The 22,870-nt window shown below is 37.5% G+C and overlaps 1 protein-coding gene and 2 long non-coding RNA genes across 5 annotated transcripts in view; 2 read left to right on the forward strand and 1 right to left on the reverse strand.

Annotated features, from left to right (window-relative positions):
* Positions 1–7,898, reverse strand: part of znf276 (zinc finger protein 276) — a 9,625-nt gene extending 1,727 nt beyond the window's left edge. The window contains exons 1-11 of one of the 2 annotated variants that reach the window (XM_011476448.4): positions 7,739–7,898; positions 6,876–7,160; positions 5,704–6,007; positions 5,568–5,614; positions 5,068–5,487; positions 4,115–4,196; positions 3,071–3,154; positions 2,470–2,589; positions 1,422–1,497; positions 925–1,042; positions 735–834 (exon numbers count right to left, since the gene is read on the reverse strand). In XM_011476448.4, coding sequence (XP_011474750.1) covers positions 735–834; positions 925–1,042; positions 1,422–1,497; positions 2,470–2,589; positions 3,071–3,154; positions 4,115–4,196; positions 5,068–5,487; positions 5,568–5,614; positions 5,704–6,007; positions 6,876–7,107 — 1,583 coding nt within the window. In that variant the 5' untranslated portion in view covers positions 7,108–7,160; positions 7,739–7,898. Of the gene's footprint in view, positions 1–734; positions 835–924; positions 1,043–1,421; positions 1,498–2,469; positions 2,590–3,070; positions 3,155–4,114; positions 4,197–5,067; positions 5,488–5,567; positions 5,615–5,703; positions 6,008–6,875; positions 7,164–7,738 lie in introns of both variants that reach the window. The other variant, XM_011476449.4, reaches the window with a different exon arrangement.
* A 3,168-nt stretch (positions 7,899–11,066) lies between these two features.
* On the forward strand, positions 11,067–12,133 carry LOC101170180 (uncharacterized). The gene is made up of 3 exons (XR_908926.4): positions 11,067–11,202; positions 11,290–11,413; positions 11,837–12,133. It is a non-coding gene; the product is annotated as an uncharacterized LOC101170180 (long non-coding RNA).
* A 1,435-nt stretch (positions 12,134–13,568) lies between these two features.
* On the forward strand, positions 13,569–17,048 carry LOC101170427 (uncharacterized). Of its 2 annotated transcripts, none has more exons than XR_908928.3 (4): positions 13,569–13,658; positions 15,853–16,018; positions 16,107–16,236; positions 16,744–17,048. It is a non-coding gene; the product is annotated as an uncharacterized LOC101170427 (long non-coding RNA). The 2 variants fall into 2 exon arrangements; XR_002290335.1 differs by having other exon boundaries at positions 13,576–13,658; positions 15,808–16,018.
* The last annotated feature ends 5,822 nt before the right edge of the window (positions 17,049–22,870 follow it).

Consider the following 22,870-nt stretch of genomic DNA (forward strand, 5'->3'; position numbering starts at 1 on the left):
AGACAAAAATAAAAAAGGTCAAATTAACTTTCAAAGCCCAGAAGACAATTGTTCTTGGGTTCTGCAGGGTTAGGCTGATCCTAATTGGACGCCATATTTTCACTTTTAACTGTTAAGTAATAGAGAATGTATACAGATTACATATTTTTCAGGCGACTGAACTAGTTATTAAAAATACGAAGTCAAGCTGAAAGCAAAGAAAAGAAACAAATAAGATGTAAATAGCAGGTGCCACAAATAATTTTTTTTTAATTTAATTTGGTAAAAGCTTTTAGTTTATGGTTTTTTTGTTTTCAAAACTCTTCCAAATTTTTAAAAATTTTTTATTTACAATTTTGTTTTTCATTACTTTATGCTGATCTTAATTTGGCTCCATAGCCTTCAATTTGCCAAATTTACATAAATCTCTCTTTAATCTGCAATAACACTGGACTTATTTTTCTATGAATGTTTGAACTTTGAAAGCTTAAGCCAGAGAGAAAAATGTCTGTCTGTGAAAAATTTATAAAGTGCGTATTTAGGACTTTTACAGCCTTTAAACATCTAGAAATATCGTTGAAAAAACTAAGATAAATACTTTTTGGATTTATAAGGAAACAATGTATTTAGAAGAAGAGTTAAGGTTCAATTTACTAAAGTTCCCAATCTTCTCTCAGTGTAAACTATTCTGTAATTAATCATGTTGGGGGGAAAAACAGCTCAGAATCTACACAAGCAGTCAAAACGTAAATTACTGAAGTGGCTTTGCTCCTGAATGCCTCATCTGGTGAACTGACAGGTGCTTCCTCTGCTTGAAGGTTTGACCACATTGATCACAAATGTAGTTCCTCTCCTCTGGAAGCATGAAAGGAGGAAGACTTGGAGTTACTTTGAGGAATCAGAGTGTAGAAGGGCAGAGAAAACGCTGAAAGAGTCTTCCCTCACCTGTGTGGATGAGTTTAACGTGTCTCTGCAGGTAGCGGTCGATCATAAACACTTTGTTGCATCCGGGATGGGGGCAGGGTCTCTCCCTCATGTCCTCGTGATGTTCTTTAATGTGCTTCTAGAAAAAACATTTGGAAAAGAGTCTGTTTTTTCACACAAAAACGGCCGTACCTCAGTGTAAAATCCCTCTTTTAGTTTGCACGACAGACATTTCAGGTAATTACAGAGAAAACTCTAGAACTTTTTTTTATCATAATGTTGTTGTAAGAGTCAGAATTCTTCATCACACTTGATATTTGATTAATCCTAGATGGGAAAGCTACAATCGGTTGTCTCTCCCCACATAAGATGAGTGCTTAATTGTTTATTTGCACCTTTGCAGTTTAGAGAAAAATTAACAAACTGACTCCCTTTTTTTTATGTCTTGTTTAGAATTTTTATTTCAGAAACGGTAAAGACAAACAGGAGAGAAGACTTTCTTTAAATGAATGAAGTACCTTAAGTCCATCTGGTGCTCTGTAGACGGCAGTACAGCCTTGATACGGACACTTGTAGATGTTTGGAAGTTCCTCCCTGAAAAACATCAGAAATGGCTGTAAGTTGTTGTTTACTTAAGACCCCGGGCTGAACACTGGTACCGGTCCTTGGGACAGTGGGTACCGGGCTGCAAAAAAACAAAACACCACCTACATTTTTCTGTGTTTTTTATAATCTGACTCTGAAGGATGTTTTATTTTGCAAAACTACTGGATTCTCTCCACCACATCCGACTCATTTTGGACGCGTGTCCCGTTACTCGGTCGCGTGTTGAAAATCCATCCACTGCTTTCTTGAAGCGGCTGCTCTGACCGCTAAATGGAAACCCCCTAAAGTTACCAAAAAACAAACGTATTTGGAAATTTTTGTTTGGCAGAAACGATCCAGAGAGGAAACAGAAGAAGCTTCAAAATAAAAGCAGTCTTTACTCCAATTCAATTCAATTTTCTTTCTATAGACTAATATGACAACAAGAGTTGTCTCAATTGGATTCATACCGGTAATTGTATGAGAACATGGAATCAGTCATAAAATTCAATAAACTAAACTACACAGACTAAGATAAATGGGGCCCTTAGACCCTCCTTTACCAAAATCCAGGTGTGGATTTATTGCTACATTTGTTTCACAACAGTTGTCATACGAGGCTGAGATTGGCGTCTGATTCTTTAGCTTCCACTTTGACAGTTATGGGTTAAAAGAAAATCTAGATTCCATTTTAATGGTTCCTACACAAAATCTAGTGTTCAAATAAAGTTTAAAGCAGCTGCAGAGATTTGACAGAAAACAAAGATAAACTTTCCCCTTAGAGGTGTTAGGAAACTGTGAGATTTAAAAATACATAAATGAATAAACAAATCGGACACGCCCTTTAGCCTCGTACAGGCCGCTCCGTGGCCTGGAAAAGTTTGGAGCCCACTTACTTAAAGAATAGATCTTCTTGTTGTAACTACAGTACAATGCATGGGTGGAGGAGATGCTCAGAATAGTGTAAATCTCAGCACAAACCCTTTAGGTTTGAACTTGTTCTTCCAGCCTGGTTTGGGTCCAGGTTTCTTTCTGACTTTGGGCTCCTCTGTGGATTTAAGGCTCTGTCTCCTCTTGTCGGGGCCGTTTACTCTGCGAGCTCTGGAGGAAAAAATAAGAGACCAAATGAAATCGTATTTATTTTCATCCTGAGAATTAAAAGCTCATTTAAGGGGGTGAGCTTCCACAAATCATTGGCTCAGGATACATTAAAATGAGAAAACATTTTTGTTCCAGAAATACTGAACACATACAAAGGACAAAAACTAAAATGTTTATTGGACAGCAGAGTCCATAAAACTACCATAAACAGCCGGCCATTCTTTCCCTGTGGCGTGTTTTTAATGGTTTTATTCCAAATAGTAGGAATATAAAGTAATAATTATACATTTCTCTATCCTTCATATTCTTAGTTTGTCCTTCCAAAGGTCCCTATTGCTCAGTGTCATCTTTATATGAACATATTTTTACTGATGAAGACCACCTGCTTTCATCATCCCAGCCTTTTAAGAGCTCAAAAATCCCTTTAAGTTCTTCTAACTTTTTCCCGCTCAGGTCCGTATAAAAGTCATTTTTGACCAACCTCTTTTCAGCGTACGGTTCAAACATCTCCTCGTCTGACAGGCTTCCCTTTGTGCCTTCTTCACACTCTTCCTCAGAGACGACCCTGAACACACCAAACCCGTCTCAGTTTGAAAGCAAGTCGATGCTAAAACTTAACATTTGAAGGAAAAAGAATTATTAACCCCATTAAATTACTGTGATTACACCTCAACTGTATCAAAATACGATCTTTTTTTATACATTTTCATTGACCGAAAACAAGAATTCATGTCTTCATATGGGGTCGCATGAGGATCAGCTTAGAGAATAAAAACCAGGTTAAAAATTAATAAAATTAAGAGTTTTAAACTTGAAACTACACATTATAAACTTAAAATAAATATCCACAATTTGATTTTGTTTAATATATATATATATATATTAAATATGAAAAAACAAAAATTAGAAATATAAAGCAGTAGAAAAAAATATTTTTGTTATTTAGACAGTTATGGGTTTAGAGTTTTATTCAAATCAAGTTCTCTGTATTTCTTAGTAATAATAACAAACGTTAAAAAAAAAAATTTAACTGTCAACACAGGTCCAAAGTGCTGTTCACTGCAGATAAAAACGTATAAAGGAAGACACAAAATACATTAAACGTGTACAAAGAAATGCATATAAAGTTACAAAGTAACAACAAAACATCTCACAAACTTCTCATAAAAGAGAATAAAGAAAGAAGGAACTTCTTTACTGTGTGGGCTTAAATCTAAAAAGTGGTGTTTTAAATTAATTTACAATTATTTCTTTTCTTTGAAGTTTACAATGTTAATTTTAGAGTTTAAAACTGTTTTCGAATTCTCAATTTCACAATCTGGTTTTTTATTCACTTTAAGCTGATATGACCCATAATTTCACTTTAAGATTTTTTTTTCCATTTACCGGTCAGGTAAAAGAATATTTACCAGTACAGAAATAATGTTCAGGTGATTTGGGCACTAATTGGTTTTATTATGAAATTTGAAGCCGGGCTGTTTTTCAACTTGACAAATACTTTAAGGTAAAAAAGAAATCCACTCACCGGTCAGACAGATCACTGTCGGCAGTTTGGTCCTCCAGCTGGACCGGTGCTGGAGACGTGGTCTCCTCTGGACCCGCACAGTCTGTCACGGAGAAGAAACCAGAACTATGTAAGTCCAAGACTCTGACGGATGCATTAGAGCCCAAATAGATAGAAAGAAATCAGCGGAAAACTCCTAATATTTATACAAAAACATGAGCAATCATATAACAAAAGGACTTGAAGTGAGAAAAAGCATTTATCAGAGTATCCTCAGTATCATTAAACCCAGTTAAATACATTTTATGTTGGTTTCCTCTCACAATCTAGAGAACAATGGATAAAATTGCTGATATCTCTTGGTTAAACTAAGCCTTTGTCTGAATTTCCTCACTACTCCATGTAACCTCTATCTAGTGCTCTGAATTCTAATGGAGTTCAGACACATGCTTTGTTGGGTTTTTTTTTCATTTTCTTTTTTCATGTTAAAGCCTTTGGTTGTATTCAAAGGGAAAATCTGTTCTGGATTATCCAAGGAAAAGGACTCTGATTCACTTTAAGCAAACCAAATGTGTCCAGTCTGAATACAGCCTAAAACTGTTTTTTTTTTAAAATATTTTTTTACGTTCACTTAACCAGATAAGTCAAACCTCATTTACAAGACCTGGACCTATCAACGTGTTTTTTGGATTGTTTATATTTGATGTGATGTAATGCGAAATGATCTTCAGCTGCGTTGTTGAATTAAATGCAGGCTTTTATTTTCCAGAACCCGTCAGTGTAAACATGTTGTTTGCTGGAACAGAAACCGACTTTGTTTTCTGTTAATTTAGAAGCATTTTTTTTTTTTTATTTTGGCATTAAATCAAAATGCTTAAGCTGTGCAGCATCAGGGTTTCAGACAACCGCACCCTGCATCCCGCTCCATGGTGCATTTAGTGCAGCCGGAGGACTTTCTGAAATGCAGGTCTCACCTTCACTGCTGCCAGTCCACTCATCCGGAGCAGAGTTCTGCATCTGCACTGCAGCTGCAGGTAGACCACTCTGACGCTGAGAGCTCACATCTTCCAATGACGTCCTTCCATTCCCAGGAGGTTGTTTTTCCTCCTCGTCATCCTGCTCCTCACCCGACAGTTCTCCATCACCGATGCCCCTCCCCAGATCTCCACCTTTGAGGCTCTCTGCGCGGCTTAAGCATGGAGGAGGGGTGTAGCGAGTGTCCATGATGTATCTGTGACCGTCCACGCAGCCCCACACAGCCTTAACAGAGCCCCAACACTGGCCCTCCAGCACCTCCTTCAGGTCGGGGCAGAAGCGGCAGGCTTCCCCGTGGTGGTGCGCCCAGGACACCAGGCTGTGGAGGCACTTTGGGTCTGAGGTGAAGGAAGATGGAGCTGAAAGAGTGAAAATGAGTTTGAGTAAATGAACAATTCACCCGTTAGAGCCAAGAAGAGAGAGAAATGTTTTCCTTTACTTTTGGAACTGTAGTTCATTGTTGACTCTGGACACTTTGCATTCTTCCTGAATAACATGCAAAAAAGATATTTGTGTATAGCTCTGGATTTGTTTAAATAGTGACTCATTAAACTTTGGTTTTTGTTCTGACTCACTGGATTTTTAGATTCTCCTTTCCAACTGGTGGGATGTTTACTCTCTGGAGGAACCGGATCAGGATGCCGTGGCACTTGTAGAACTTGGCGTGGCATTTTTTACAGATAAACTCCGACAGCCGAGGGTCCCGGTCCAAGCGGACCCCGACCAAGCGCTGGAAGTCTGAGTGAAACAGAAGGGGCGACTGGGTCGCAGCGCCAACTGTGTCCGGGGAGTCCTGAGGCAACTTGTTGAAGGCGTTCCGCAGACTGCGAGGGGAGAACTTCCCATGGCAGAGTCGACAGACGGCAGCAGACAGTCTGCCTGTAGATAGAAAACTATTACATTTACAGCTTTAAACGGCATTACTGAGATTCTCCTGAAGTTCTTTAAGGGATTTTTCTTACACCTGGAAAATATTTTGTAGATAACCTGTGTCCTTTTCTAAGACATCGTTTCTGCAGAGCAGCAGTAGTTCAATAGGAGCAATCTCACCCCCTTTCCCGTCACCCATTACTCTCTGTTGACACGCACTCACCAAAGCCCCTCACACCCCCAACCTAAGATTAAAGGGCGATCAATAATGGAACTATCCAGCTGTACAGCTTTGATCCAGATGCCAGTTCAGATGAGGAAAACAAAAACGTTCATGGGAAACTAATTTCCAGTAATAAAAAGAAAAGGCTAAAAAAAACAGAAAAGGTAGGTATTATACAGGTATGACATCACTGATTGGATGATAACCTTTGTTCACCTTTTCAACAGGAAGTTATTTGTCATGATATCTTCAGACAGAAGAGATTTCTTTAGACTTCTGGCCACAGTCACTGAAAAAGTGAATCAACTCTTTAACACAGTTTTTTTTTTTCAAACTCAAAGGTCATTATCATCTTTTTGATTTCTGGAAATTACTTTTATTTTCCACATTTTTTTTGGGGTCTTTTTTTACGTTTTGGTTTCTTTAATTTTGTTTTAATTTCTTAATTGTCGTGATTTGTTTTTGCGTTCGGAGATTTGTTCATCTGATTTGCACTTCAGGGCCACCGTAGTTTCCACATTCTATCTTTTTAAAACTTAGAAATGAGTATTAACAACAACTGCCAACAGGAGGCACACGAGTAGTGGCTGCCATTTCCAGCTGAAAGAGCAAATCTTCAGCACCTGTGAACCCCAGCTCCTCTGTGAGACTCACCTGTAGAGCTGCACATGCTCTCTGCATGTTTCTGTGCTTCGTCAGCAGCCACGCTGAAATTTGTGCTGGCGGTTTGATGTGTTTCTGCGCCGTCACAGCCGTCTGCGGCGGCAGCTTGACCTTTTCTGGGTCTCCTTTTGCTGCCGGTGGGCCTCTTCTTCTCGTTTGTTTCCCCCGTCGTCTGCAGCCATGGCGACTCTTTCGATCTGGGGCTTCTGCTTTTCTTCTTCATGCCTTTTATTTAGGGCTGGACTGTCAGCAGCTGCTCTTATGATGGAAAATCTGCTGCTTGAGTTCAAATGAAAGCCACATATAGTTATGTAATAAATGTAAATAAAATTAAAAGGCTTAGCTCATTAGGATTGCTAGTACTACAGCATCTGTTAATATTTTTTTTATTTTATAGTAAATGAATATAATTACACTTAGTGAAAGGTTTTATAACTTAAAGGTTAATGTTTTAAGATTTCAAATGACTACATTTAAAATTTTTATGATAAATTACTCCCACAACCCCTAAAGAAACCTCACGTCACTATGATGATACTATGGTTCTTAACTTGTTTTACATTCACGTTGAGCATTGGGAAATATTTTATTTTCACAGCCTTTAAACACAAATTATTATTTCTTATATTAAATGCTATAAATCGATGCTGTAAAGCTATTCTTTTACAGAAAATAAAAAAAATCATCAACAAGGGTCGATGACATGAACACACAGTTAGCATTGCATACAAAAACATCCCGTTAGCCCAGCTCGGTTAGCCTCTTACTCTTACTGAGCTTGCTCCGAAGGTTTTTTTAACTCCAGAAAAACTACAAACTCCTGAAGCTGCATTCAAACTAAAAGCGAAGCCTACCTTAAAGGTGCATAAATCCTATATCACGAACAGCATGTCGTGTTTTATCCAGTCTCATAAGATACTCATATTCTGCCTCAGCTCGTTTGTAAACATTGTTCCCCGGAAGAGCAACCAGACGGACAATCGGAAACATGGAGCAAACAGCGCCACCTAACGAGCAGGTGGACAAACGAACCGAACGGTCAATGCTTAAACCTGATGCGTTTTACAGAATAAATGCCTTTTTTTAAAGCAAATTATCAAATAGTAATTTGGCATTTGGAATTAGAATTAATTAATTTCATCTGTTAAAGAAAGAGGACAAACAAAAGAGATATAAATCTATACATTGATATATCGAACTTTTTTTTCTTTTCAATTCAATTCCTTTATTTTAAACACAAATGAAAATAAAGAAAAAAAGGGGTTACAATAAAATAGTCTGGATTTAAATGAAAACAAAAAATAAAATACATACTTATCCATGTGTATACTTCACACATAGACATATAGATTATGCTATTTTAATTTCTTTAAATCATAAATAGACATATTTGTACTTATACAAACGATACATGACACAAAAGATATATTAAATGCGAAGTTTTTGAAAAACACTTTAATGAATTACTTGAAAAGGAGTGGGAGGATAATCCTTAATCAGTTTATATCAAATCAAATCAAATCAAACTTTATTTATAAAATAGCGCTTCTCATGCACTTTGTGCAGCTCGAAGCGCTTTAACACTAAAAACAGTAAACACACAACACTATAATGTAAAACAAAACTACTTTTGTGAATTTTTTAAATACAGTAATAATAAAACCTGCTTTTATTACTTTTCTTTTAATCTACTTTAAAATCCTTGTTTTATGTTTATTAATTTTGGTTTATTATTCTGCCAAACCGCCTGGCACCTCCGAAGGGGAAAGCAGTTCTCTGCAGGCACCGTTTTCAGTGCAGGTGGGGAGCTGTTGACTTCGACTGGGGACATTGTGGGGCGGTGGAAGGAATACTTTGAGGATCTTCATACTGACAAGCTTTCTTTTGAGGAAGCAGAGGACAATGACTTTGGCGTGAGGCTGTCAATACTGGACCAGCTCTACACCCTCTTTAGGGTGCTGGAGGGTTTGTGGGAGTTCGCTCATCCAGTCTATATGTGTTTCGTGGATTTGGAGAAGGGATTCAACCGCATCCCCGTGGTATCCTGTGGAGGCTGCTCTTGAATTATAGAACAAAAAGTGATGCAGCTTGTTACACAACAATAGACCAGACCTGTTCTAGAACCTGCTCTTGGATGTCCCACTGACACCCTGTCAGGATCAGAGACAATTGTAGCCCCATGAGAGGGTGCCACCCACAGGTACAGAGCACGTTGAAAGTCCCAGAGTTTTTCAACTTTCCCTTCTGGTTGGCACTGAATATTAAAATATTATCTGACTCTTTCAATCCCCTTGGTCGGTGACAAAGTCAAAGGACAAAAGCTTTTGGACAAAATTCAGTGGCGGCAAATGATGATTAGGAAGTGATGTAGCAGAAATGTTGGATTCCTGTATTTTAAACACCTCTGTGTTGTGGGTTACCATTACAAGCATGTCGAAACAAACAAACGAGCAGTTGTGGTCTCCAGCACACACGCTAAACTAAACTGGTCGACTCTGAAAAAGGAAGAGGTTTATTATTTGAAGTTTTAAAAAGTACTTTGCAGCAAAGTTGCTGCATTATGTATATAGATTTTCAAAGAAAACACACTTCCTATTTATTCTTTCTTCTCTGTTTCTTGTTTACTTAAAGTAAAAAAAATGTAAACGATAAAAAGGAGAGATTTTCAATTCATCACTTAGAATCATTGTAATATTGTTTTATTCTTTTAATTCTGACAGACCTGCTGCGAAAATAACATATTTAAGTAGTTTGTACTTGGTGTAGAAATATGAATAGCTAGATGTTAAGAATTGGAATATGGTAATTATGTAAAATGAGAGTGGGGTTATACATATTTGCTTCCTCCTTTTCCCTTTTTATTTATTAATATCAAACTATTTGACAATTACTCTATTGAATAGATTGAATGTGTTATGTGTGTACTGCATACATAAGTGCAAATATGTTTATCTAATTAAGAAAAATTATGATATCAAGAAGATAGCATCATTGTCTTTTCTTTCTTTTTATGACCTGTATCTATTACATATTTTGTTTTGTTCTTATTACTTATTTTGTGACTGTGTTATGTGGCATGAATTTATTTATTACACATTCTATTTTAAATTCTTATTCTTATTTTATTTTATTCTTAAACTTTATATATAAATTATAAATTATAGTATAAATTATATTTTATCATGTTTTACAAACATAATAAATTAGGTACTGATCAGAAAGCATTTTAATGTCCCTATACTTGTGAAAGTAAAAATAATCCATCTAATCTAATCTAATCTAATCTAATCTAATCTAATCTAATCTAATCTAATCTAATCTAATCTTTGTCTTTGACCTAGAAAATGACACATTAATGATATGGTCTCCATATTTATTTAAAAGAAAAGAAGCTTAATCAATTATTGAAAATGGTTAAATTGATTAATTTCTAATGATATTACTTATCTTATTCCAAAAATTGATCCATGATCTTTCCAAATGTAACATCATTTTGCAAATTTTTTTACTTTTGATACTTGATCAATTTTTGCAATGAAGATTTTTTTAAACAGTGTTATGTCTATTTTACTGATATAGTTTTTATTAATAATATACATGATTTTTTATAAGTAACATAATCTGCATGTATTTTAGATAAATGATCTGCATTTGCCATGTTGATTTCTAAAATAGTTATTTTTTACATAATCATTTATGTAATTCATATTTGTCACGTGCTTTATCGATACTTCAGGATTCTTCTGTCTGATAAAAGTTATGAAGCGGATAATGATAAATCGTATAATAAAATGGTTACGGTATAACGGGGTGGGATTATATGAATTCGCTTCCTTCCACTCCCTTTCAAGCAATATTTATTAATATGTCTAATTCTCCTCAGTTCGATACATCATTGTATGAATGTATAACTGATGAATGTATAGTTTTTGTGTATTATTCTTATTTAATTGCTTGAAATAAACCATTTCAAATAAAAAAAAAATCTAAATTTTTGCGTCAGAAAAAATAGAAATATTAAAAATATTACAAACAAAATAATTTATCATTAAATGTATCATTGAAATCCTGTGGGTTCTTTCTTTCTGGCCACAACGTACTGTGAAGGTACAAGGAAATTGTGATGTCATGATCATGTTGGTTCTGCAATAGACCTGTTATAAAAAGGGCAGCAGAAGTGCTGAGACTCCATAAGATCCAAGAACCCAGTGAGAAGAACATCGTCCTCATCTCCTCCTGGTCAGAAAGAACGCCATGAAGACTCTCTGCTTCTCTCTCGGGCTGCTGCTGTTTGTTGTCTGCTGCAGTGATGCCATGCGTAAGTTCTCATGTTTGTTCCTCATCCGAATTTTTACGTCTTCTTTTCTTGAGTGATACTAACTTTTATTGTTTTGGTCTGTTCAAGCCTTTGGAGTTTCTGCTAGCACAGGTCCTGGACAATGCTGCTTTGACTTCAAAAACATACCACCACAAAAGATTGTAAAAGACATCATCCAAACCCATCGTCTTTGTTCAAAAAATGCGTTTATGTAAGTCTGTAGTTGATACACAAAAATATGATTAAAGTGATATACCGGTATTTGAATGTGAAATCATTTGGGGGGTATTTTGAAACTTCTGTTGGTTTTGAAAGAATTTCTATCATCAGTATTTTATTTGTACAGTAAAAAAAGAGAAGTTTAAATAGGATTCTTCATAAATTTCTGAAGATGGGACAAAAACAGTACCACTGGGGTGCATTTAAACGATCTTTCGTTCATTTGGACGAGGTTTATTTTTACATCTAAAGTTTTTCAATGTTTTTCCCAATTTGGGAGAATTTTCTGCATTGGATCCCAAAATGTATTTTAAATAGTAAAAGACATTAAACCTCACATTTAACTGAATGACAATGTTTTTAAGTCTATAACATGATCTAACACTAAAAAAATGCTTTATAATATTGTTTACAGAGTCATACCTGTCAAAGGAAAACCGATCTGCATGAAAGACGACGTTGAGTGGGTTAAGGAACTCTTCAACCTGAAAACCTCTGCAGGAAGCAAATAAAGTGCCTCAGAATATTCTGCTCTCTAATATAAACCAACGTATTATTCTTTTTTGGTGCAAAGGATAACTTGCTTTTTTTAAGCTTAACTTTGGCAAATATCTATTTCTTTACTGTACTTTAGATGTTCTGTACTTCTTTCATGCCTTCTACTTTTCTAAGGTGCCTGAGAGAAATGCAATAAAGTTTTCATAGCAATGATATTCAGAGAGCTGTCCTGCCCTGAGCTCTGTGCTCATCTCCATTCACAGATGCATATACTTATTTGGTGTCTCCTATACAGTTGCTTTTAGTTTTCCCTTTACAAAACAAATTTACATTAAAGTCTTAAAAGAATTTCTTTTTAAAAGGATCCTGTTGATTTTTATGTCTATCAAGCTGAGAAAAAAAATTGACAGAAACATCCAAGTTTCCTCTGTGAAAGTTAAAGAAAAAAGATTGAGTTAAAGATTATAGAAAGAATAATACATAAAAATGTTTATGTTATTTAATACTGTTTATTCAAAAGATAGAACAACAAAAACAGGTCAATTCCTTTATTCTTATTTTTTCCAGATATATAATTCTAAACTAAAGTTTTGACTAGGCTATGCGTTATTGTGACTCAGAGGTTTTGTTTAAAGGTGCCAAAATAGAATTTAAAAAGCTATCAAAGAAATAAAAATTTGTGTCTTTTAATCAGTACCATTTTAATCAAATGAATAAATGATATATAAATGCATCCTCTTAACCCGCTGTATCCCCTTTCACAGGGCTGACAGTGTCTAACTGTTGGGTGAAGGCGGGTACACCCTCTTGTAGGGTCACGATCACACACCCATGTGTGCTCACAATCACACCAGTGTGTGAATGTGTGTGTGCATGGGTGAAAGGGTCTGTGACTGTAAAGCGCTTTGGGCCTTCGAGGAAGGTAGAAAAGCGCTATATAAGTATACGCCCTTTACCATTTACACCTGGGAAGAATTTAGAGTAATCAGTCAAGTACAGGAGCACGGAATCTAGAATCTAGAACAATGCATGAATCGCACTGCGCCCAACAGAGGCAAGGAGAACTAAATGATAAATAAATGATCAAGAATAGGTGAGAGGAGAAGTAGATGAGAATAGAGGACAGAACCCCAGTGCAACATAGTTTCCCCAGCTTCAAACTTCTAGCAGCCTACTAACAACTAATTCTTATTGTTATTAATTTTAATTTAAACCTATTAACAGTAAGGTAAATATTCTCTGATTACTAGCTACTCTGGCAATAAGCTGTCCACAGAGGAATGTTTTAAGTCTAACTTTGAATGTAGAAACCGTGTCGACCTCTCTTAAGCGCTCTACCTCCAACTGTGCTTTTACAAATTCTAGGAACCACAAGCAGTCCTGCATTTTGTGAGCCAAGTGTTCTGTTTGGTTGGTAAGGGACTATGTGGTCTTTAATATATAATGGGGTCTAAGACCAAGACAAAATACAACAAACAAATGAAACTAATGTAGTCCATCCAGAAGTAAATTAACATACACAAATGAATGAAACCAACGAACATCAAAATAGAAACTAAAGTAAAGCAACACAAAAGAGCTTCTTCTCCCCCGGGCGATGGTTCAGTCCAATTAGCTGCCTGCTGCATATAAGGCCTCTGCTGACTGGCAGGCTTTCTTGTGTCAGGCCTGACTCGGTGGTTCCAGCAGCAGCAGCAGCAGCAGCAGCAGCAGCAGCAACAATGATCCCCTCAGCACCGGTAATTAAAAAAAAACACAGCATTAAATTACTGAAAGTAAATTATAATAAAGTAAACCAAAATGTGTTAAAAGATTTTATGTTCAACCGATTGTTTGACATATGTTTGAAAAAAGCAACAGTCTAAAGGTATGTGCACAATGTGAACAATTATATGTAGGGTGTGGGGCAGTAGGTTACTGCCCTAAAAGGGTGGCAGCGTTGGCTCACGCCTGCCCCCTGCTGGCGAGGCCAGCCTCATTTTCTGCATTTTCCGCGCGCTCACAGCAGCGCTCTCACCGCCCGTGAGTCCAGCCGTCAGACATGAGGCACAGCGCTCCGGAGCCTCAGCCGGAGTTTCCGCTCCGTCTGTGATCGCGCACCACTGAAATTAGGCGATTTTTAACCCCAGAAACGTTGGAAAACGTGTCGAGTTAACTGAAAATGTATATTTTTAAACGGATCAGTGGAAAATATTTACATAATTTACCTTTTTCTAGTTTATCACAGCCACGGGGTCGAGCCTCACTTGCTTCATATGACTGCACGTCACTGCTGTGTAACTATAAACTGGGTTGCTTTACCATCAAAGCTTGAGGTTTAAACATTTAATGACAACCTGTCATTTTATTTGCCTTCATGAAGATGCTTTTAATTCACAGAATAAAGAGTAAAAAGAGGCCAGAACTGAAAGACGTCTCCTTTTAAAACATCAGTTATTTTTTTAACGTTGTTTCTGCAAACTGTTCACACTTTTCTGCCAACACAGATAAAGTCAGATAAAGAAGCTCATTTCACCAGAAGTGCTGCCAATCCATGTGTGACTTCTGCTTATGCATGGTGCAAACACTGAAACAGTCTGTGTAATTTGCAAGTATTTCAGTAATGAATATTCAAACGAAATTACAGGCTGTGGGGGGGTGTAGTGGTTAGACCTCCCTGACATCACATAAAGAAGGCCCTGGTTCAAATCCCAACTAGGTCCTTTCTATGTGAAATTTGACATGGATTTTGACGTGGATTTTCCCTGGCTTCCCACAGTCCAGAAACACGCTTCATTGGTTAATTATGATTCTAATTGTCCCTTTAGATGCGAGTGAGTGATTGTGTGGTCCTGTGATAGACTGGCAAGCTGTCCAGGGTGAACCCCATCATTGTCCCACATGGTTGGGGTAGGCTCCAGCAGCCCAGTGACCCTGAAAGGGATTCAGCAGGGATTCTATGTATTTGTGACATAGAAAATACACCGGGAGCAAAAGCTCACCACTCCGACAAATAGATCCGTGAACGTTTTTGTTTTCCTCATCCGAGCTGGAATCCGGACGGCGGGATGGCTCCAATGTTGCTCGCTATTTTGTTCCACCGTTAATGTTAGGTGAGGGGTGTGAGCGGCTGTTAGCCACCGGGAGAGCATGTAAACAGAGAACTCTGAGGAATGGGGAAGGTGTCCCATCCACAACTCAGAGGTGAATTTCTAATGAACTCCTGCTCCTCTGCCGAAACTATATCCTAAAAAATGACACAGTTTTTTTGATTTTGGCTTAAAACGGCATTATCAGAATTAAAAGACTTCTGGAAACGCTTTAAAAGTAGATCAAAAGATGATCGGAGTGGGACTTTACATAAGTCTAAACAGTGAAATAGAAACTTAGGTCATTTCCAGAATAAATTGTTTGTGAATTAATTGAATTTAGAACTTTGAGGTCAGACTTTTGTAGATAATCCTTCCCCTGTTTTGATGGTTCACTTCTCAGCTATGAGAGACTTTATAGCAGAAACCTATTTGATATTCATGTTTTTAATACTCCATGTCAAGGATTATCATTTAGTGTGCTGTGTATTTTATTTACATTTATAATATTTGCTTGATTCCTTTCATGGAAAGCTTTTTTTTTTAACTTGGACATGTTTTTGATACTAAAGATCAGTCAGTTTATTAGAATCATCTATGCATTCTTTAGATTCATGAAGGATAGAAATAAAAAATGTTTTAAGGGAATCCCCAAGGATTAGACTTTGACTCTTGAGGATTCCCTTGAGGATTCTTTAAACCTCCATATTTATTTTTGCTTTAGATAAGGTTAAAAATATTACAAACAAAATAGTTTATTATTAAATTCATCATTTAAATCCTGTTGGTGCTTTCTTTCTGGCCACAACGTTCTGTGAAGGTACAAGGAAATTGTGATGTCATGATCATGTTGGTTCTGCAATAGACCTGTTATAAAAAGGGCAGCTGAAGTGCTGAGACTTCATAAGATCCAAGAACCGAGTGAGAAGAACATCGTTCTCATCACCTCCTGGTCAGAAAGAACGCCATGAAGACTCTCTGCTTCTCTCTCGGGCTGCTGCTGTTGGTTGTCTGCTTCAGTGATGCCATGCGTAAGTTCTCATGTTTGTTCCTCATCCTAATTGTAGCATCTTTTTTTTCTTTAATGATACTAACTTTTATTATTCTGGTCTCTTCAAGCCCATGGAGCTACTAACACCGTAGGACCTGAAGAATGCTGCTTTTCATTCAGCACAAAGGACAACTTTTCGGAGAACAGAGTGACTGCAATCATCAGAACCCATCCTCATTGTTCAAATAAGGCATTTATGTAAGTCCGTAGTTGATACACAAAAATATGGATAATCATAGGAAATGTGTTTTCTTTTAATGTGAAATCAAATGTGGATTATTTTAAATTGTGATTTTTTTTTTGTGTTTGAAAGAATTATCTTGTATAGCAAAATACAGCAAAAAACAGGTTCAATTTTGTGGATTTGTTTTTAAAATCTTAAAGAGGGGACAAATAAACAGTACCACCGGTGCATTACTAGAAAGGATAATCATTGGTTCATGTGGAATACGTTTTTTTTAATGTTCACAAGTTTTTCAAAAATTTCCCCTGAATATTAGTAAATAAATGAAGTAACAGCTTTCTGGATTTAGGAGATTTTCCTGCATTGGATCCTGAAACGGCACGACAAAATTTCTAACTTGAGAGCAATTTTGTTTTTCTTTATATTGTCATTTTAAAACTCTCAACCCAAGCCACATTTATAACAGAATGACCATGTTTATGTCTCTAAAAGTGACCAAACACTTTTGTTTTGTTTTGCAGAGTCTCTACTGTTGCTGGAAAGAAGATCTGCTTTAGGGACAACTCCAAGTGGGCTGTGGATACCTTCAACAAGTTCAACCCTGAAGGAAGCGGTTAAAATGCTTCAGAATATTCTATTCTCTAATTGAAATATAAAATTACCCTTTTTTTTGTAAAGCATAACTGTGGTCTTGCTTTTTTCCAAAATGGGCTTTTCACTGTGGTAAATATCTGTTTGTGGTTCATACTTTGTATGTTTTGTTCTTCTTTCATGTCTTCTTCTTTGTTAAGGCACAGAGACTTAATAAAGTTTTTATTGCAATGAATTTCAAAGACATTGATGCTGTCCTTAGAGCTCTATGTTAAAAGGAGTTTTCTTTCTTCACTGTACTAATGAAGTTCTGATTATAGGTAAATGATTGCTTAAATCTCTCACACTTATGTCCATCAAGCTCGAAAAGGATCATTCTCATTAACATCTGCATGTCTAATCTGCAAAATGATAAATGGAGGATACCTATATAGCAGATGTCCGAGGTAGACCTTTCTAAATCACCGTGACCCCGTGCACCCAAAAGTTAAAAAAAGATTATAGAAATAATATCAGCGGGAAAAAAAGCCCCTAAGGTTGTTTGTTTCTGTAAGACATTGGAATTTAATCAGTCTAAGTCATCTTTATTCATTTTTTTCCAAGTAGATTATTAAATGGAAGCGTATTGTGTTGAATTAAAAAAAAACTCCAAAAAATGGGAGTTTTTAGCACAAAAAAAATATGAAAAAGTATTACGAAAAAATCTTTTGCAAGAATAACATGAAAAAAATAGCACAAAAACACAAAAAAATTACAGCGAATAAGAAATTTGGCTTTTGTAGTCGCAAAGAAAATTAGCACAAAAAACATGAAAATGTGGAGTCCTGGATTAAATGATGCAAATTACTGACATACGGCGGGAAGGGGTTAATAAAGTTCAAGAGCCAAAACTGTAACTATAAACTGTGTTGCTTTAAAATCAAAACTTCAGGTTTAAACATGAAATGACATTTTATTTGCCCTCAAAAGGCTTTTATTAAAGGAGTAAAGAGTTAAAAAAAAAAGGCCAGATCTGAAAGACGTCTCTTCTAAAACAACATGCAACAAGCAACTGTTGACACTTGGCTGCAAACACAGATCCAGAGTCAGATAAAAAAGATAATTTCACACTTTGGCAGCAGAAGTGCTGCATAGAATCAATGTGTGACTTCTGCTGATGCATGGTGCATGCATGGTGACTGGAACAGTCAAAATTCTGTGTAACCTGCAATAATGAGGATTCAGGGTTTACAATGGTCCTTTTGGACATTTTAACTAAACTTTATTAAATAAGCTTCTTTTCTCATAAATATTCCTGAAAGTTTTACTCTTTTGTCAGACTTATATTTATAGTTTGAAGAATTCTGTAACCTGTTTCCAAAAAAATAAAATAAAAATGTTTCACTAAGGGATAATAGAAAAAAATACAAAAACAACATTTTGCTGTTTTTAGACTTTTCTCTCAAAAACCTTTTACCCCAATATGATTCCAGGAAAGGAGTATTTATCCTCTTTTGATCATTAACTAAAACACAAACAGATGGGAATTTATTAGTTTAAAGACTCACTGATAACATTTAGTGCTGCATTAATGTTTAGTGGAAAGACGAGGATCAAAATCGTCCCCTTTAAATCCCAGCATATGAACCGGACACAGGACTGCCACAGAACATCTTCCTCGATTGCCATGGAGACCAAGATGAAGATGATCTGCTTCCCTCTCTGCCTGCTGCTGCTCACCGCTTGTTGCTTTGATGCATCGCGTGAGCCGCCTTTACTTTAGTTGACCTGCACGGTCATCTCAGTTTATTTTCATTTCCATAAAACACAAGATAAGATCCAAAACCATTATGTACATTAAAGCATTCTGTTTAGAATAACCCAGTCACTGGCAAGTTTGAGTCTCACTTTTAGTTTGGGTACCTGGAATTAGGCAACATGGTACATTTCTTGTATTTTTGAAGCATCTTAAGAGTTTGAAATTCACCCGGTCATTCTCACAAGCAGTGCAGCATGACTTTGAGGAATCTACGATCTGCTGTTTCAAATTCCACAATCTTCAACCGCCGTTGGGACGAGTGGTCAATGTCACGAAGACTCATGCATGTCGCATTCAAGGGTTTATGTAAGTCTGTGCTTCAATAGTGTTTTCTGATTCTTTTCCATAGTACTTCTAAAGAATGATTTTAGAAACTGCTGGCCACTAATCCATGTGTTAAGATGAGATAAACCAACTCTTTGTGCCTTTTTTTCAGAATTGAGACTCCAAAAAATATTTCTGTATCAGGACGAGTCCCGATTGTATTCGGTGGGGGAGCCGCCACTAGTGTGTGAATGGGTCTGTGACTGTAAAGTGCTTTGGGCCTTCAAATAAAGTAGAAAAGCGCTATATAAGTATACTCCATTATATGACATTTGGGGTCAGAATCTCTTCAATCGCTGCCAAAGCTAGGACAATATCCGGGATGAAGCTTTGCAGCACTGAAGATCTACAGCAAGACTGTCTCTTCAGGAGTTATTTTCTTTAGTCACTTCATGTCATTTACATAAAATGAACAACATCTTTAAGAATTTTTTTGTGCTTATCTGTTGGAACAAACATTTTAATGTAAAAACAATAAAAATTGGCACATTTTGAAGGGGTTAACTCCAAGAAGTATCAGACTGTTTCTGTTTGCTTGTCGCGCACAAATCTTGTAGTATCAGCAAAACGTGACTGTGTGGAGGCTTGAGGTTTGACACCCTCTCTACATGGAGATTCCAGTAACTAAAATATTCTCTTTTGTGATCACACTTGAACTTTGTGCCTGCATCATTTATCTGCCGGTTCTTCAGCCTCCTGTTTGTTGCAGCAACATGCATAAATTGCCTTAAAACACCTAAGAGTTGAACCATCTGCAGTATGTGGCCTTGTAATGAACTGAGACGCCATCAAGAATAAAGTTCATCTTATGATGAGATAGACTCCATGAATGAAGACGATATAATTTTCATCATTTTTTGTATTTTATTTTCCAACAATAGCAGATATTGTTTACTCCTTTTCAAATAATCTTGAGCTTTTTCATGCAGCTGGGAGAGGAAGAACATTTCTACCTCCTCTGCCTCCCTTTTTCTTTTTCTTACCACCAGCTCAGGGTAAATATCGGGTTATGCTGATAGGAGCATAGAAGCTAAAACATTGCTGCGGAAACATCTCTGATCTTTCTCCATGTTACAACTTGTAGCAAAAACCACACAAATACAAAATCCTTTGATTCGGTGCAATCCTTGATTGATTGACTGAATGTGTGTGTGAATGGCTGAATGTGACTGTGACTGTAAAGCGCTATGGGCCTTTGAGGAAGGTAGAAAAGTCTTGAGCAACTGTTCTGTCAAGCAGGAGTTGGTGTTTGACTCCTCTGGTATCTTTACCAATTCTCATCTGTGTGTGTTGCTCATGCATTGGTCTCTGTGGCTTCTTGTCTTGGTTGCAATTCTGCCTGACCTTAGCTTCCTAATGGTGGCCCAGAAGGGTCGCAATACAACAAATTAACTCAACATGAAACAATAACCCACAACCCAACAGTTTAACTCACAACAACTCAACACAACAACTCACAGCACAATACAATAATTCACAACACTTCAACTCAAAACGGAAGTATATCTGCAATGGAAGTGCTTTTATTCTGAACTGTCCACTGGGCTAAAACATCAGTAATCACGTCTCCATTTAGGGTTCATACGATTCGATCAAAAATTCTCTCCTGCTCTGTCTGAGAGCCGTCTGTGTGTCAGGCGCTTCCTTCTGCAAGTTTCTGTGTCTACTGTGTCTATGTGACCCACTTTGAAGCCACCAGCATGTTTGATGGTTGTAACCCTTGTGCTATCCTATGACCCCACCCTTACATTGACGTGTTCTCCCTACCATGACAAAGGTGAAAAAAGGTGGAGAGGATTTCATGTAGTCCATGGACACCAGTGAAGATCACAAATCATTCAAGAAAAAAGGTTTTGTGCACTGTCTAGTGGGTCTAGATGACCCCACTCCCAATGTTAAAGTGCCTAGGATGGCACAAGGGTTAATTTGTAATCAGTTGTCCTGAAATGAAAAATCTGAATAATTCCTCTTGTAGAGATAAATCAGAAGGGATTTTTGTCAAAAAGATCTTTGAAAGGTGAAGACATGTCATGTAAACTAAAAAAAAATAACTAATATTTGATTAAACAACTTCCATTCCAACATTTAGCTATGCCACAAGGCGATATGTGTATTTTATTCAGAAGATTGTCTGCTTTCATAATCCAAAGATAATAAACTATACTTAGAGAAGTTTTTTAGTTTGAAGAAAACGTAATAATTTATGCAGAGCCAGAAAATGGTGTTTGAATTTAAATGCAATGTTTAAATTATTTATTGGGATTCAAAAAATAGTTTCAACTCTAATTAAAAAACTGAAGATTCGATTGAACAGCTTTCAGGTTTTTATAAAGTATTTATAATATTCTTCACGTTCTGAGAGGTATTTCTCCTAAATCCTAGAAAGTTGATATTTCTAATTTGTTCTGCATTTTTGCATCATTGGAAAAATGTCAGAAATCTGTAGATCTAAAGCAGTGGACCTACAGTTCTAAAGGTTTCTTTACACTTATCTGTTTGAACAAACCTCTTCCCTTTGCTTGTTGCGCACAAATCTTGCAGTATCAGTTAAACGGGACAGTGTGGAGGCTTGAGGTTTGACATCATCACTTCTCGGAGATTCCAGTAATTAAAATATACTTTTCTATGATCGCACTTGAACTTTGTGCCTGCATCATTTATCTGCCGGTTCTCCAGCCTCCTGTTTGTTGCAGCAGTATGCATAAACTGCGTTAAAACACATTAGAGTTGAAACGTCGACAGTATGCGGCTGTCACAATGACATGCAGACAGCTGGATCCAAGTGCAGCAGGTTTATTTGCTCAGCTAAAAGTGTTCAAAGCCAAATCTGGGTCAGGCAGGCAGGGGTCGATAACAGGCATAAGATCATCAAAGAAGAGACAGTGTTATCAGGATCCAGGGTCCTGTCGGGCATGTGGCAGACAAACAGAGTCAGAGTCAGGGTCAGGAGACAGAAAATCAGGTCCAAACATACCATTCAGTAATGCAGGCAGAGAGGCACAAACAATACTATGCACTGAGTGTGGATCAGTGCAGTGCTTAAGTAGACTGTGATTGATTGAGTAAAAGAGAGTCAGGTGTGTGGCATCCTGCAACATACTGGGTGGGGGTGCTGGGAGATGTAGTGCTTTCAGTTCTCTGAAGACTGCTCCCGCCAGTAACCAGTCTCCGGAGACAGAGCTCCCATCCTGCGAGCAGCTCCTGAAGCGAGGGGCCCTTTGATGCCGAGGTTGACCACAAGGTCTGGGTGCTGGCCTGTTCGGATGGCTCTCCTGGAAGTAGCTGATCAGGGAGGGGTCAAGGATGTCATAAGCGGACACCCAGGAGCATTCTGGGCCATACCTCTCCCAATGAACCAGACATTGAATCCGAGCCCCTCTGTGCTGGGAATCCAGGATATCCCTCGCCATCCACTTTCAAGGGAGGTATGCTAAGATCAGAGGGCTCAGACCGTGACCCCCCATTAATGACGCAGAGCAGAATTATGATGTAGCCGACCGGGAACCTGCTGGCCATGAAGGAGCCGTTTTCTGAGTGGAGGCACTGGTTCGAAGGGTCAGCTCAACACTTCCTGGTTCTTCTCACGCTTCCGGATCCAAATTATATTCAAAGATTCAAAGATTTTTATTGTCGTTGTATTTCTATTTATATATCGCCCTGGCTCTAAGAACAGAAAGGCCGATGCGCTGCCTATACTATACAACTCTTCTGCGGAGGAACCAGTTGCACCAAAACCCATCTTGCCTTCTTTGCTGATCCTGGCAGCTGTACAGTGGGACATAATGACCGAGTTGGCAGAACACAATGCTACTGAGGCTCCACCTCCATCCTGTCCGGCCTGCAGGGTGTACGCCCCTCCATCCAATCGGCAATGGGGTCTCCACCTTATGCACGACTTGCTTGCAGCCGGACACCCAGGTATGGCAAGCAAACAA

The sequence above is a fragment of the Oryzias latipes genome, chromosome 6 (genome assembly GCF_053564925.1).
Source record: "Oryzias latipes strain Hd-rR chromosome 6, Olatipes_Hd-rR_3.1".
Classification (NCBI taxonomy): Eukaryota; Metazoa; Chordata; class Actinopteri; order Beloniformes; family Adrianichthyidae; genus Oryzias; species Oryzias latipes.